This window comes from Pipistrellus kuhlii, unplaced genomic scaffold (genome assembly GCF_014108245.1).
Source record: "Pipistrellus kuhlii isolate mPipKuh1 unplaced genomic scaffold, mPipKuh1.p scaffold_m20_p_1, whole genome shotgun sequence".
In the NCBI taxonomy this organism is placed as follows: Eukaryota; Metazoa; Chordata; class Mammalia; order Chiroptera; family Vespertilionidae; genus Pipistrellus; species Pipistrellus kuhlii.
This window is the reverse complement of record NW_023425404.1, coordinates 85,807,351-85,822,724: the sequence shown is the minus strand read 5'-3', so window position 1 is coordinate 85,822,724 and position 15,374 is coordinate 85,807,351. Positions and strand designations below refer to the sequence as shown.

Below are 15,374 nucleotides of genomic sequence, written 5' to 3'. Positions count from 1 at the left end.
GAATACCCTTGACCATAGAACTAGCAATAGTAACATGTTCTAATTAATTAATATGTTTTATTATTATTCTTTTTAAATCATGTGTTTGTTTTAAACTCTTTTTACAGCAAGCATGTGGTTATGAGTTTACCAGCAAGCTGCATCGGATGTATACAGATATGAGTGTCAGTGCTGATCTCAACAATAAGTTCAACAATTTTATCAAAAATCAAGACACAGTAATAGATTTGGGAATTAGTTTTCAAATATATGTTCTACAGGTATGACTATATGTTTTATTCTAGGCATTTACTACTCATTTCAAATAGTCTGATCCAAACAATTAATAAATAGGGACCTCATTGCATTTTCTTCAATAAATGGATTGTAGCTTCTAACGTTATATGTTATATTGATTTGGAATGAAATGTACCAAGATAGTAATCTAATGAGTTTTATCAACATTTGAGAAAAGAAAAAAAGAGGTGCTTTAGTTTAAATCATTTTTTTAAATAAATATTTATTTTCAAGTTAGATGCTTGTCTATTTAAATTTTTTATTTTACTTATTTTCTTCTAGGCTGGCGCATGGCCTCTTACTCAGGCTCCTTCATCTACATTTGCGATTCCCCAGGAATTGGAAAAAAGTGTACAGATGGTAAGTTTGCAGGATATATATTAGAAGACCTAAGGAATTTTAATAATTATCTTCATGTTAAATCACTTTAAAAATTTTCCAAAGTCTTAATTGCTTGTGATATAAAATATATATTCAGAAATCAGTTATATACGTTGTAGGAAATGTAAATTATTAGTTTTTAATATTAAAACTCATAAACAAAGGTTGTCATAGAGTTCTTTGTGAAAACATGACTCTTACAGTTAAACCTATTATCAGCTCTTAAGCAGTTTTAAATTACAAAAACTCTTGATATTAGAAGAAAGGTTAGAACTTAATATTTAAGTCACTTTCTAATTTTTTATTTGAATTTAGAGCCATTTTTATACTTCATTTATCCCTTGAAGTTTTTTATTTCTGGGCAATTTTTTTTTTTTTAAACTAAATTTATTGGGGTGACATTGGTCAACATGAACATACAGGTTTCAGGTGTGAGTTTCTATGTTACAAGATCTGTATATTGCACCAGGTGCCCACCATCCACAGTCAGATCTTTTGTCACCGTATATTAGGACCCTTTTCTATTCACAATATCTTCCCTCTGGTAACCACCACACTGCTGTTTGTGTTCATGAGTTTCAATTTTCTATCCTACATATGAATAAAATCATATGGTTCGTAGCCTTTTGTGACTGACTTATTTCCCTTAGCATAATGTTCTCAAGGTCCATCCACATTATTGCAAATGGTGCTATTTCATCCTTTCTTATGGCTTTATTAGAATTTCATTGTATGCTAGGTATATCACTTAATAATACAGATTTTGTATTCAAAGTAAGCACAATAATTTCAAGAGAAACATCAAAAGTGCTTTATTCAAAGTAAAGTCCATCGCTAGCTACACATTTTCCCCACCTTTCAAGTAATTTGTGGATAACCAATCCAAATAGAACTTTTCTGTTGAGGCAAACCATTCAGAGACCAAATTTTCCACTTTTTTGTACATTTTGAAGTGCTGCTAAGAAAGTGCATGTGCCGTCAAATGGAACAAGTGGTAATCTGAAGGAGCAAGGTCTGGTGAATACAGTGGGTGGGTTAATGCTTCCCAGGCAAGATCTTTTAATGTGTCTTCAACTGGTTTTAAAGTGTATGATGGTGTGTCATCATGAAGCAAAATTACTTTGCCATGTCTTCTGGCACATTCTGGTTGTTTCATGATCAAAGCGTGCGTGGTTCAAATTGATTGTTTGTTATCTGTAGCAATGAGTGTTAATGGTTTCACCTGGTTTTAGAAGCTTATGAAACACCACACACTCCTGATTGTCCAAACGCAGAGCATTGTCTTCTTTCCAAAGTGATTTGGCCTTGCTGTCGATGTTGATGGTTGACCTGGGACAATCCAGGATTTTGTGCATTTGGGATTCTCAAAATAAATCCACTTTTCATAGCCAGTCATAATTCGAGGCAAAAAAGACTTCCTTTGGTGCCATTAAAGCAACATTTTACTGATGACTATTTGTTTTCCATTTGTCTTTCATTCAGTTGATGTGGCACGCATTTTCCTTCCTTTAAAATCTTTCCCATTGCTTGTAAATGACTGGAAATTGTTTGCTAAGCAATGTTTAATCTTTCTGCAAGTTTTTTGAGTTTGATGCGAATCTTCATCCAATAATGCTTGTAATTGTTGGTCTTCAAACTTTTTCAGTTGACCTAGACATTCTTTGTCTTTTACATCAAAATCATCACTTTTAAAGCGTCTAAATCAGCCTTTCCAAGTATCTTGAGATGGAGCATGTTCACCATAAGCTTTCCGAAGTATTCAGCAGCACTTTTCTTTAAAACTTCCTGCACATGGGCCCAAAAAAGAGGGCGGCTGGCAGGACAGAAGTGAGGGAGAAGAAGTGAGTGAGTGAGGGTGTGAAAGGAGAGTGTGTGGATGTGTGTGGTGTGTGTATGAGTGAGTGAGGGATAGTTAAATCTTGTAGGAGCAGCAAGGGCTGGTATACCAGGCTCTCTTGGACAAGGAGAGACTACTACTGCTGTGGACACTCCCTGGATTGCAGGACTCAGACACAGGAGCCCACAGCATTTTAAAGGGAACAGCGGCCTTCTCTAGAAACTCAGGAGCACCACCACCAAGATAAGACTTTGACACTGTCCACGACCCACCAGCCATTCCAGCCAAAATCCTGCTATTGTAGCTGCAGACCCATGGACCCTGGGACCTCCACCTCCAAAGGTGCACCATTCCCACAGCAGTAAGTGCATCTTCCCCCTTCCCAGCGGCAGAACTCTGGACACCACTTTCATGCGTTTCCAGCCGCACAGGCATCCAGGGCACACCACTCTGCAGGCAGTGCCTGGGAGCCATGGAGATCCCCTGTTGGATGTGATTCTGTACAGACTAGGGTACACTACCCCACATATTTGGAGAAACTTACACATTTCTTCTAGATTATTGAATTTGGAGGCATATAGTGTTTTATAATATTCTAGTATGATTCTTCATCTATGATGTCTGATAATTTCTCCTCTTTCATTCCTGATTTTGTTTACATGGATCTTTTCCTTTTTTTCCCTTAGTGAGTAAAGCCAGTGGTTTATCATTCTTTTCAAAGAACCAGGTGTTTATTTTATCGAATTTTTGTATAGTCTTTTTTTTTCTCTGTTTCACTCAATTCTGCTCTAATTTTTATTATTGTCTTTTCTTCTGCTTTTGTTCTTTAAGATGTGATGTTAGGTTGTTTACTTGTGATTTCTCTTGTTTCTTGAGATAGGCCTGTAATGATATAAACTTACTGCTTCTGCTACATCCCAGAAGTTTTGATATATTGTATTTTCATTCTCATTTTTCTCTATATATCTTTTGATCTAATCTTTTATTTATCCTTTGACACAGATTTTTTAGTACTATGTTGTTTGATCTCCAAGTATTTGTGAATTTCCTTACTACCTTTTTGCAATCGATTTCTAATTTCAAGGCATCGTGGCTGGAGAATATGCTTGGTAAAATTTCAGTCTTTTTGAATTTGTTAATGTTAGTATGGTGACCCAACATATGGTCTATCCTTGAGAATGTTTGATGTGTAATCTGATATTGGGGGATAAAAGGTTCTGCAAATGTCAATTATCTCCATTTGGTCTAGTGTTTCATTTAAGGCTGATATTTCTTTATTGATTTTCTTTTTGGTTCATCTGTCTAAAGCTGTTAATAGAGTGTTAAGGTCCCCAACTATGATTGTGTTTGGATCTGTTTTGACCTTTAATTCTGTGAGTAATTTTATATACTAGTATTTCAGTGCTCCCTGATTTTGTGCATAAATATTAAGAAGTGTTATATTTTCGCCGGCACCGGTTTGGCTCAGTGGATAGAGCGTCGGCCTGTGGACTGAAAGGTCCCGGGTTCAATTCCGGTCAAGGGCATGTACCTTGGTTGCGGGCACACCTCCAGTAGAGGGTGTGCAAGAGGCAGCTGGTCGGTGATTCTCTCTCATCGACGTTTCTAACTCTCTATCCCTCTCTCTTCCTCTCTGTGAAAAATCAATAAAATATATTAAAAAAAAAAAAAAAAGAAGTGTTATATTTTCTTGATGTAATGTTCCATTTATCATTATAAAGTGAGATAAAAATATGCCTACACCTGCTTTTCTGTGGATATTATTTGCTTGGAGAATCATTTTCCAGTTTTTACTTTGAATCTACCTTTGTCTTTGCATCTTTAGTTGTGTCTCATGTTGGCAGCATATGGTTGGGTTTTGTTTCTTTGATCCACTCTGCTATTCAGTGCCTCTTTATTGGTGAACTCGGCCATTTACATTTAGGATAATTATTGATGTATGAGCATTTCCTATAGCCATTTTATCTTTTGTGTTCTGGTAGCTCTGGGCCTCCATTGGTTCTTTTCCTTTGTGTTTCTGTCTGTTTTTGTTTGGTGGTATTTCATACTTTTTCCCTCTGTTTCCTATTTTTTTAAGTTATGTGTCCTGGTTTGGGAATTTGTTTGTGTGGTTACCAGTAGGTTTATAAAAGATAGACTTGCATATATATCATTTTTTTTTCTTTTGAGTTCATCTGACCTTTATCCTCTTTTGCCAGCGAAGACCTTTAGCCCCTCCCGACACTCTTACCTCCTGAACCAAACCAACGGGGGCTGATAATGATTATTAGTGATTTAGTTAAGTAAGGTTTTACATCTTTTGTCTTCTTTGCTTTTTTCTCACATGAGGATATGCTTTTAAAATAGATTTTTAGATAAAGATAGAGAGATTGAGAGAGAGAGAGGAAAAAAAGTATATATAAGAGAGAAACATTAATTGCTGCCTCCTGTATATATTATGACCAAAGATCGGACCCATAACACAGGCAAGGACCCTGACTGAGAATTAAACCTGCTACTTACTGAGCACCACCAACCAGGAAATAGCTTTTGTCTTTTTTTTTTAATTTTTATTTTTATTGTCTTAAGTTTTACATATGTCTCCTTTTCCCCCTGAATTGAACTTCCCCCCACTTTCCCAACCATCCCACCCCTGGAAAGCCCCCACTACCCTAGTGTCTGTGTCCATTGGTTATGCTAATATGCATGCATGCAAGTCCTTTTTGGTTGCTCTCTAACCTCTCCTCTCCACTGCCATTTATCTCTGGATCTATTCTTATTCATCAAATTATGTTGATAATTTTATCTCACATATGAGTGAGATCAGGTGATATTTATCTTTCTCTGACTGGCTTATTTCGCTTAGTTTAATGCTCTCCAGGTTTATCCATGCTGTTGCAAATGGTAAAAGTTTCTTCTTTTTTATAGCAGCATAGTATTCCATTATATAGATGTACCACAGGTTTTTAATCGACTCATCTGCTTATAGGAACTTAGGTTGTTACTAAATCTTAGCTATTGTAAATTGTGCTGCTATCAATATAGGGGTGCATATATCCTTTCTGATTGGTGCTTCTGGTTTCTTGGAATATAGTTCTGGAAGTGGGATTACTAGGTCAAATGGGAGTTCCATTTTAACTTTTTTTTATTTTTTATAATTATCTTTTTAAATATATTTTATTGATTTTTTACAGAGAGGAAGGGAGAGGGATAGAGAGCTAGAAACGTCGATGAGAGAGAAACATCAACCAGCTGCCTCCTGCACACCCCCTACCGGGGATGTGCCCGCAACCAACGTATATGCCCCTGACCGGAATCGAACCCGGGACCTTTCAGTCCGCAGACCGACGCTCTACCACTGAGCCAAACCAGTTTCAGCTCCATTTTAACTTTTGAGGAAACTCCATACTGTCTTGCATAGTGGCTGCATGAGTCTGCATTCCCATCAGCAGTGCACAAGATTCCTTTTCCTCCACATCCTCGTCAGCACTTGTCATTTGTTGACTTGTTAATGATAGCCATCCTGACAAGTGTAAGATGGTACCTCATTGTCATATTATTATTATTATTATTATTATTATTATTATTAAGGTATTATATGTGTACATTTCTTACCATTGCCCCCCCCCTCATCCCACTCCCATACATGCCCTCACCCCCCCCCAATGTTTTGCATCTCTTGGTTATTCTTATATGCATTCATATAAGTCCTTTGGTTGATCTTTTATTTCTCCCATCTCTCCCTAACCTTCCTGCTGTAATTTGACAGTCTGTTTGATGCTTTACTGTTTCTGTATCTTTTTGTTCAACAGTTTATAATGTTTCTTATTATCCACAAGTGAGATCATGTGGAATTTTTCTTTCATTGACTGGCTTATTTCACTTAGCATAATGTTCTCCAATTCCATCCAGATTGCTGCAAATGGTAAGAATTTCTTCTTTTTTATGGCAGCATAGTATTCCATTGTATAGATGTACCATAGTTTTCTGATTCAGTCATCTGCTGATGGGCACCTAGGCTGTTTCCAAATCTTATTGTAGATATTATAAATTGTGCCTCTATGAACATAGGGGTGCATATATCCTTTCTGATTGGTGTTTCTAGTTTCTTAGGATATATTCTCAGGAGTGGGATTACTGGGTCAAATGGGAGTTCCATTTTCAGTTTTTTGAGGAAACTCCATACAGTTCTCCACAGTGGATGCACCAGTCTGCATGCCCACCATTAGTGCATGAGGGTTCCTATTTCTCTGTATCCTCGCCAAAACTTCTTTGTTGATTTGTTGATGATAGCCATTCTGACATGTGTGAGATGGTACCGCACTGTCATTTTGATTTGCATCCCTCAGATAATTACTGATTTTGAGCATATTTTCATGTGTCTCTTGTCCTTTCTTCTGTCTTCTTTAGAAAAAGATTCTATTTAGATCCTTTGCCCATTTTTTTTATTGGATCATTTATCTTTCTTTTATTAAGTTGTATATGCTGCCTATAGATGTTGGAGATTAAACCTTTATCAGTGGTAACATTTGCAAATATGTTCTCCCATACAGTGGGTTTTCTTGTTGTTTTGATGATGGTTTCTTTTGCTATGAAAAAGCTTTTTATTTGGATGCAGTCCGATTTGTTTATTTTCTCTTTAGCTTCCATTGCCCTAGGAGCAGTATCAGTGAAGAAGTTCTTTGGGCATATGTCTGAGATTTTGCTGCCTGTGGATTCCTCTAGTATTTTTATGGTTTCCTGTCTTATGTTTAAGTTCTGTATGCATTTTGAGTTTATTTTTGTGTATGGTGTAAGTTCGTGATCTAGTTTCATTTTTCTTTGCATGTATCTGTCCAACTTCCCCAACACCATTTATTGAAGAGAATATCTTGGTTCCATTGTATGTTCATGCCTCCTTTATCAAATATTAATTGAGCATAGTGGTTTGGGTCGATATTCTCCATTTTATTTCATTGATCTATATGTCTGTTCTTGTGCCAGTACCAGGCTGTTTTGAGGACAGTGGCTTCATAATACAGCTTGAAATCTGGTCTAAATTCCTCCTTCTTTATTCTTCTTTCTCAGGATTGCTGTGGCTATTCGGGGTCTTTTTTAATTAAAAATGAATTTTTGGAGAGTTCATTCTAGGTCTGTGAAATATGCCGTTGGTATTTTAATGGGGAGTGCATTGAACCTATAGATTGCTTTGGGTAGTATGGACCTTTTAATGATGTTGATTCTATCAATCCATGAACATAGTATGTTCTTCCATTTTTTTATGTCTTTCTCTGTCTCTTTTTTTTCAGTGTCCTGTAGTTTTCTGTGTATAAGTCTTTTACCTCCTTAATTAACTTTGTTCCTAGGTATCTTAATTTTGTTGGTGCGATGGTAAATGGAATTGCTTTTTTAGTCTCTCTTTCTGTAAGTTCACTATTGGTGTATAGAAATGCCATAGATTTCTTGATGTTAATATTGTATACTGCTACATTTTTGAATTCTTTATTAAGTGTGTTAGTTTTGTGATGGAATCTCTAGGGTTTTTTATGTACAATGTAAAGTCATCTGCTAATAAGGACAGCTTTGCTTCTTCTTTTTTAATTTGGATGCCTTTTATTTCTTGTTCTTGTCTAATTGTAATGGCTAATACTTCCAGTACTATGTCAAACCAGTGGTGAGAGTGAGCATCTCTGTCTTGTTCCTGTTCTTAGGAGAAATGATTTTGATTTTTGCCCTTTGAGTATATGTTAGCTTTGGGTTTATCATATATAGCTTTTATTATGTTGAGATATGATCCTTCTATTCCCACCTTGCTGAGTGTTTTTATCAACAAACGGTATTGGGCCAAATCTGGTTTGACTCAGTGGCTAGAGCATTGGTCTGCGGACTGAAAGGTCCCAGATTCGATTCCAGTCAAGGGCAAGTACCTTGGTTGCAGGTGCATCCCCAGTAGGGGGTGTGCAGGGGGCAGCTGATCAATGATTCTCTCTCATCGATGTTTGTAACTCTCTATCCCTCTCTCTTCTTCTCTGTAAAAAATCAATAATATATACACACACACACACACACACACACACACATATATATACACTTTTTTTTTAAAGGGTGTTGGATTTTGTCAAATGCTTTTTCAGCATCAATTAATATGACTATGTGATTTTTATCTCTTAATTTGTTTATGTGATGTATCACGTTTATTGATTTGGGGATATTGTACCAACCTTGCATTCCTGGAATAAATCCTACTTGGTCATGGTGTAGTATCTTTCTGATGTAGTGCTGGATACGATTTGCTAGAATTTTGTTTTTGGAAGCTTTATTTTTTTAAAAATATATTTTATTAGTTTTTTTGTTTGTTTGTTTGTTTGTTTTTTCAGAGAGGAAGAGAGAGTCAGAAACTTCAATGAGAGAGAAACATCTATCAGCTGCCTCTTGTACACCCCCTTCTGGGGATGTGCCTGCAACCAAGGTACTTGCCCTTGACCGGAATTGAACCTGGTCAGCAGGCTGATGCTCTGTCCACTGAGCTAAATTGGTTTCGGCTTGCCCGAAGTTTTTTAATGACTGCTTCAATTTCTTCCATAGTTACTGGCCTATTGAGCTTTTTAGATTCTTCCTGATTGAGTTTTGGAAGGTTATATTTTTCTAGGAATATGTCCATTTCCTCCAGGTTGTCCAGTTCGTTGGAATAGAGTTGTTGGTAGTAATTTTTAATAATCCTTTGTATTTCTGTGGGTCTGATGTAATTTCACCTCTTTCATTTTTGATTTTATTTATTTGGGTCATTTCTCTTTGCTTCTTGGTGAGCCTGGCTAGAGGTTCATCAGTCCTGTTTATCCCCTCAAAGAACCAGATCTTAGTTTTGTTGATCTTTTGTATTGTTTCTTTGGTCTCTATGTCATTTATCTCCGCTCTGATCTTTATTATATCCTTCTTTCTTCTTACACTGGATTTTCTTATTGCTCTCTTTCTAACTCTTTGAGTTGTAGGGTTAGTTAATTTATTACCATTGTTTCACTTTTTTTGCAGTAGGCTTGTAGAGCTGTGAATTTCCCTCTCAAGACTGCTTTTGCTGTGTCCCATAGATTTTGGATTGTTGTGTTTTCATTGTCATTTATTGCCATGATGTTTTTAATTTCTTCCTTGATCTCTCTAGTCATTCTTTAAAGCATGGTGTTTAGTCTCCATGTGTTTGATTTCTTTGGATTGTTTTTATTGTTGTTGATTTCTAGTTTTATGCCACTGTGGTATGTGGAGATGCTTGATATGATTTCTATCTTCTTGAATTTGAAGAGACTTTGCCTATGTCCCAACATATGGTTTATCCTCGAAAATGATAGACCCATGTGCACTTGAGAAGAATGTATATTCTGTGGCTTTGGGGTAAAGATGTCAATTAATTCCATCTAGTCTAGTGAGTCATTTAAGATTGATGTTCCTTTGCTGATTTTTTGTTTTGAGGATTTTCCCAATGGTGATAGTTGGGCATTAAAGTCTGCTACTATTAATATGATTGTATTGCTGTTAATCTCTCCCTTGATATCCTCCAGGAGTTTTTGTATGTATTTGGGTTTTCCTATATTGGGTGTGTATATGTTTGCCAGAGTTATTTCTTCTTATTGGATTGCTCCCTTAGTATTATGAAGTGGCCTTCCTTATCTCTTGTTATGTCCTTCACTTTGAGATCTAATTTGTCAGATATAAATATTGCTACCCCAGCTTTTTTTTTTTTTTCATTTCCATTCGCCTGGAGAACTTATTCCTTCCCTGCAGCCTCAGTCTGTGTGCGTCTTTTTTTCTGAGGTGTGTTTCTTGTAGACAAGATATGTGGGTCTTGTTTTCTTATCCATTCCATTACCCTATGTCTTTTAACTGGGGCATTTAAGTCATTTACATTTAAAATTGTTATTGATAGGTACTTATTTGTCGCCAATTTTATTCTTTACCCCTGTGTTCCTTGTTCACTTCCTATTTCTTTCTTTTATAGCAGACCCTTTAGCATTTCTTGCATCGATTGCTGATTTGGTGGTGATAAATTCCCTTAGTCCTGTTTTGTCTGTGAAGCTCCTCATTTCACCTTAAATTTTGATTGATAACCTTGCTGAGTACAGTATTCTTGGATTGAGACCCTTCCTTTACATAACTTTGTATATTTCATTTCATTCCCTTCTGGCCTGATGAGTTTCTGTTGAGAAATCTAGTCTGATGGGGGTTTCTTTGCTTTTATTTTTTTATTTTTATTATTATTTTTTTTAATCAACAGAACTTTTTTTTTTTAAATAAAATTTTATTGTTCATATTATTACAAATGTTCCTTCCCCCCCCCCTTCTCACCCCACCCTCTGCCCTTTTCCCACCCCCCATTGTCCTCATCCATAGGTGCACAGTTTATGTTCAGTCTCTTCCCACATCCCCCTCTCCCCTTTTCCCCAAGAATAACCAGTTCACTCCCCTTCCATACCTCTGATTCTATTATATTCAACAGTTAATATTGTTCCTCAGATTTTTTTGTTTTAGTTTCCTTGGTTTTTAGATTCACTTGTTGATAGTTACGTATTTGTTGTTCATAATTTTTATCTTTATTTACTTGCTCTTCTGAAAGAACCCCCTTCAGCAATTCATATAATTCTGGTTTGGTGGTGATGAACTCCTTTAGCTTTTTTTTATTAGTGAAGCTCTTTATCTGACCTTTGAATCTGAGTGATAGCTTTGCTGGATAGATTATCTTTGGCTGTAGGTTCTTGCTATTCATCACCTTGAATATTTCTTGCCATTCCCTTCTGGCCTGCATGGTTTCTGTTGAGAAAGAAATCAGCTGACAATCGTATAGGTGCTCCTTTATAGGTAACTACCTTCTTTGCTCTTGCTTCTTTTAATATTCTCTCTTTGTCTTTTGCTCTTGGAATCTTAATTATGATTTGTCTTGGTGTGGTCCTCTTTGGATTCCTTTTGTTTGGAGTTCTGTGCGCTTCCTGGACTTGTAAGTCTAATTCTTTCACCAGGTGGGGAAAGTTTTCTGTCACTATTTCTTTCAGTATGTTTTCAATATCTTGCTCTCTCTCATCTTCTGGGACCCCCATAATTCTGATGTTGGTTCGCTTGAAGTTGTCCCAGAGGTTTCTTACATTATCTTCAACTTTCTGGGTTCTCTGGCCTTCTTGCGTCTGCGGAGTGTCTTCTGGCTCTTTATGTTCCAAATCTTTGACTTGATTCTTGCGATCTTCCATTCTGTTTTTAGGACTCCATAAATATTTTTTATTTCAGACAATATATTCTTTATTTCTTGTTGATCCCTTATTATTTCTAGTTGATCCCTTTTCATATCCTCATAGGTCTTGTTTATTTTATCGGCCTTTTCTAGGAGATTCTTGAACAACCTTATACGTGTGGTTTTGAACTCTATATCCAGTCGCTTTTTGTCCTCCATTTCTTTCGTTTGTGATCTATTTGGTTTAGGCATTTTCGCAGGCAGCTTTCCTGATGGGGCGGGGTTTCAGGGTGGAGCCTACAGCCTTGGCTTCCGTCAGCCCTGCCCTACGCGACTCCTGAGACTCAGGGTCCTTCAGTACTTGTTGCGAGCGCCTCTGAGACAAAGGTGCCCTCTATTTTCACCTGCTGCCAAACTGTCTATGCTTTCCCCCAATGAGTCCGGTATTGGGGTTCAGTTCAGTTGGTAGTGGGATTGGAGGTGGCGTTCAGAGCAGTCTGGAGCCCCTGTCTCCTTCCCGTCAGGGCAATCCCGCGGCACAGCCGGCCGGCCCTTCTCTGCGCGCAGTGTGTGCGCCTCCGGGACCTCCTTTTGCCGCTTCCCCGGAGTCCCGCCTTACAGCCCGGCTCCCTATGGATGAGCCTGGGTCCCCAGGGTCTGGCCTAGAATTGGGGTTCAGAGCAGTTGGAGCTGGGCCCAGCACAGTTGGAGCTTTTCTCTCCTTCCCGCTTGGGACCACCAGCCAGGCACTCGGCCTCCCTCCTCTCCGGCTCTGTCCTCTCCGCGCGCGCCGCGTGTCTCCGTACCTTGGGCTTTTACAGCTCCTCCGGCTTCCTTCTGGTTTTCTCCTTGCTTCTTGTTGTAGAATTTCCAGTCAGTCAACTTTCCTGTAGTTCTGGGTAATGTCCATTTTATATTTTAGTTGTATTTTGTTGAAATTGTTGTGTGCGGTTGCGGCTAGTTGCCTACCCGAGCAGCCATCTTGGATTCTCTCTTGATGGGGGTTTCTTTGTATGTAACTTTCTGTTTCTCTCTGGCCCCTTTTAAGAGTCTTACTTTATCGTTGGTGTTTGCAATTTAATTATTATTTATTTGTTTATTTATTTTTTATATATTTTATTGATTTTACACAGAGAGGAATTGAGAGGAACAGAGAGTTAGAAACGTCGATGAGAGAGAAACATCGACCAGCTGCCTCTTGCACCCTCCCACTGGGGATGTGCCCACAACCAAGGTACGTGCCCTTGACCGGAATCGAACCCTGAACCTTTCAGTCCGCAGGCCGACGCTCTATCCACTAAGCCAAACCGGTTTTGGCAAAAAAAACATTCTTTTTTAATTAAATTTTATTACAACAAAAACCTTTTAAAAGAAAGAATAATGTTCACACTTGCATTGTTTGTTGATTTATTTTACTTGAACGGACATTGTGGTAGGCAGCCTCTAAAATGGCCCCATGCCTTGGCCAGTATGGTTCATTTGGTGGAGCACATCACATACACCAAAAAGTGGCAAGTTTGATTCCCCTTCAGAGCACATACCCACGTTGGTGGTTCTATCCCCAGTCAGGACAGGTGCAGGAAGCAACTCATTAATATTTCTCTCTCTCTCACCCCACTTCCTTTCTCTAAAATCAGTTTTTGTTTTTTTTGTTACGTTTTTGTTTTATTAAATTATTATCTGTGTATATATTTTAACATTGTTCCCCCTCCCATATATACCCTCCCTACCCAGAGTTTTATGTCCATTGGTTGTACTTATATGCATATATACAAGTCCTTCGGTTGATCTGTTATCTCCCCCAGATCTAATTTAAGTGCCTTGGTTTCAGTCTTTTAGGGTTCATTTTGCTTAGGACTGTGTGAGCTTCTTGGATTTGTGCAGGTTTTTTCTTCCCTATATCAGGGAAGTTTTCTGTCATTATTTCTGCAAACAGGTTTTCTATTTCTTGTTTAGTTTCCTTTTTTTCTGAAACCCCTATTATACGGATGTTGTTTTGTTTCATGTTGTCCCAAAGTTCCCTTAGGCTCTCCTTCGGTTTTTGGTTTGTTTTTTTTTTCTCTAGATGCTGCTCTACTTGGATATTTTTTCCCACCTTGTCTTCTAGCTCACTGATGCAGTCCTTTACTTCTAGTTTATTACAGATGCTTTCTATTGAGTTGTTTACAGCAGCAATGTCATTTTTCATTTCTTCTTGGTTCTTCATTTCCTCTTAGTTGTTACTCATATTGTCAAATTTGTCTGCCATACTTTTGAGCCACCTTATGACCATTTCTCTGAATTATTTCTTTGACAGCATACTTGCCTCTATTTCGTTTACTTCCTTTTCTGGTGATGCCTGCTTTTCTTTCATATCCTGGCTGTTTCTTTGTCTCCCCATGGTCTCTTCTCTGGTTTGCTTGTTATGTAGTTCAGCGTTTTTCAACCGCTGTTCCGCGGCACACTAGTGTGCCGCGAGATGTTGCCTGGTGTGCCGTAGGTGCAGACAAGACAAGAATTTTATAATTTTTCACTATTTTGTTTACTTAATATTTCATAATAAAGTAATTATAAAATACTTTCTTTGTGTTTATTTGATTCCTATTCAAGAGAATTACTTTATATATAGTCAATATAGGCACAGAGTTAAATTTTTTAACATTTTCTAATGGTGGTGTGCCTCGTGATTTTTTTCATGAAGCAAGTGTGCCTTTGCCCAAAAAAGGTTGAAAAACAGTGATGTAGTTCTCTCTCTCCTTATCCCAGGTGAAGTCTGACCTTTATGTGGTGGAGTGAAGGGCTCTTTTGAATCTGCGTGTTTGTCCCTATTGGGGACAGGTGTTTTGGGACTCACAGCTCTTCAGTGGTTGCTGCAGTTGTAGTTTTTCAGGCTTCTGATAAGATCCACTTTCCCCTTCAAGATGGCCTTTTCTCCGTTTCTGAGACTGCATCTCCAGGTTGGGACCCAGCAGCAGTTGGGGCTGCCTGGTCAGGGGAACCCCATCCAGCAGTCCCTCATCTTCTCCTGGAGTTTAGCTGTCCCTTAACTTGCCAACAAACAGTCCCCATTTGGCCCTCAGCTGTTCTTTCTCTCTGCTTCGGGACAAGGCTCGGAACATGGCTATCTATTCCGCTGCCATTTTCTGCCTGAGCTCATTGTCATTTTAATTTGCATCTCTCTGATGATTAATGACTTTGAACATGTTTTCATATATTTCTTGGCCTCTGTACGTCGTCTTTCAAAAAGTATCTATTTAGCCGAAGCCGGTTTGGCTCAGTGGTGGAGCGTCGGTCTGCGGACTGAAAGGTCCCAGGTTCGATTCCGGTCAAGGGCATGTACATTGGTTGCGGGCGCATCCCCGGTGGGGGGTGTGCAAGAGGCAGCTAGTCGATGCTTCTCTCTCATCGACGTTTCTAGCTCTCTATCTCTCTCCCTTCCTCCTCTCTGTGAAATATCAATAAAATATATCTCTTTAAAAAAAAAGTATCTATTTAGTTGTCTATTTTTTTTATTGGTTTGTTTATCTTCCTTTTGTTAAGTTGTATGAGTTCTCTAGATTTTGGAGATTAAACCCTTATCTGAAATAGCATTAGCAAATATGTTCACCCATGTGTGGGCTTTCTTGTTGTTTTGTTGATGGTTTATTTTGCTGTGCAGAAGCTTTTTAATTTGATGTAGTGCCATTTGTTTATTTTCTTCTTTCTGCATTGCCTTAGGAGTTGTGTTGGGTAAAG

The 15,374-nt window shown here is 38.0% G+C and overlaps 1 protein-coding gene across 4 annotated transcripts in view; it reads left to right on the top strand.

Moving 5' to 3' along the window:
* The window catches only part of CUL2 (cullin 2), a 124,028-nt gene that overhangs the window by 87,227 nt on the left and 21,427 nt on the right, over positions 1-15,374 (top strand). For all 4 annotated transcript variants that reach the window (XM_045586353.1, XM_045586344.1, XM_036454432.2 and 1 more), the window contains 2 exons: positions 108-260; positions 559-636. In XM_045586353.1, coding sequence (XP_045442309.1) covers positions 108-260; positions 559-636 — 231 coding nt within the window. The remainder of the gene's footprint in view (positions 1-107; positions 261-558; positions 637-15,374) is intronic.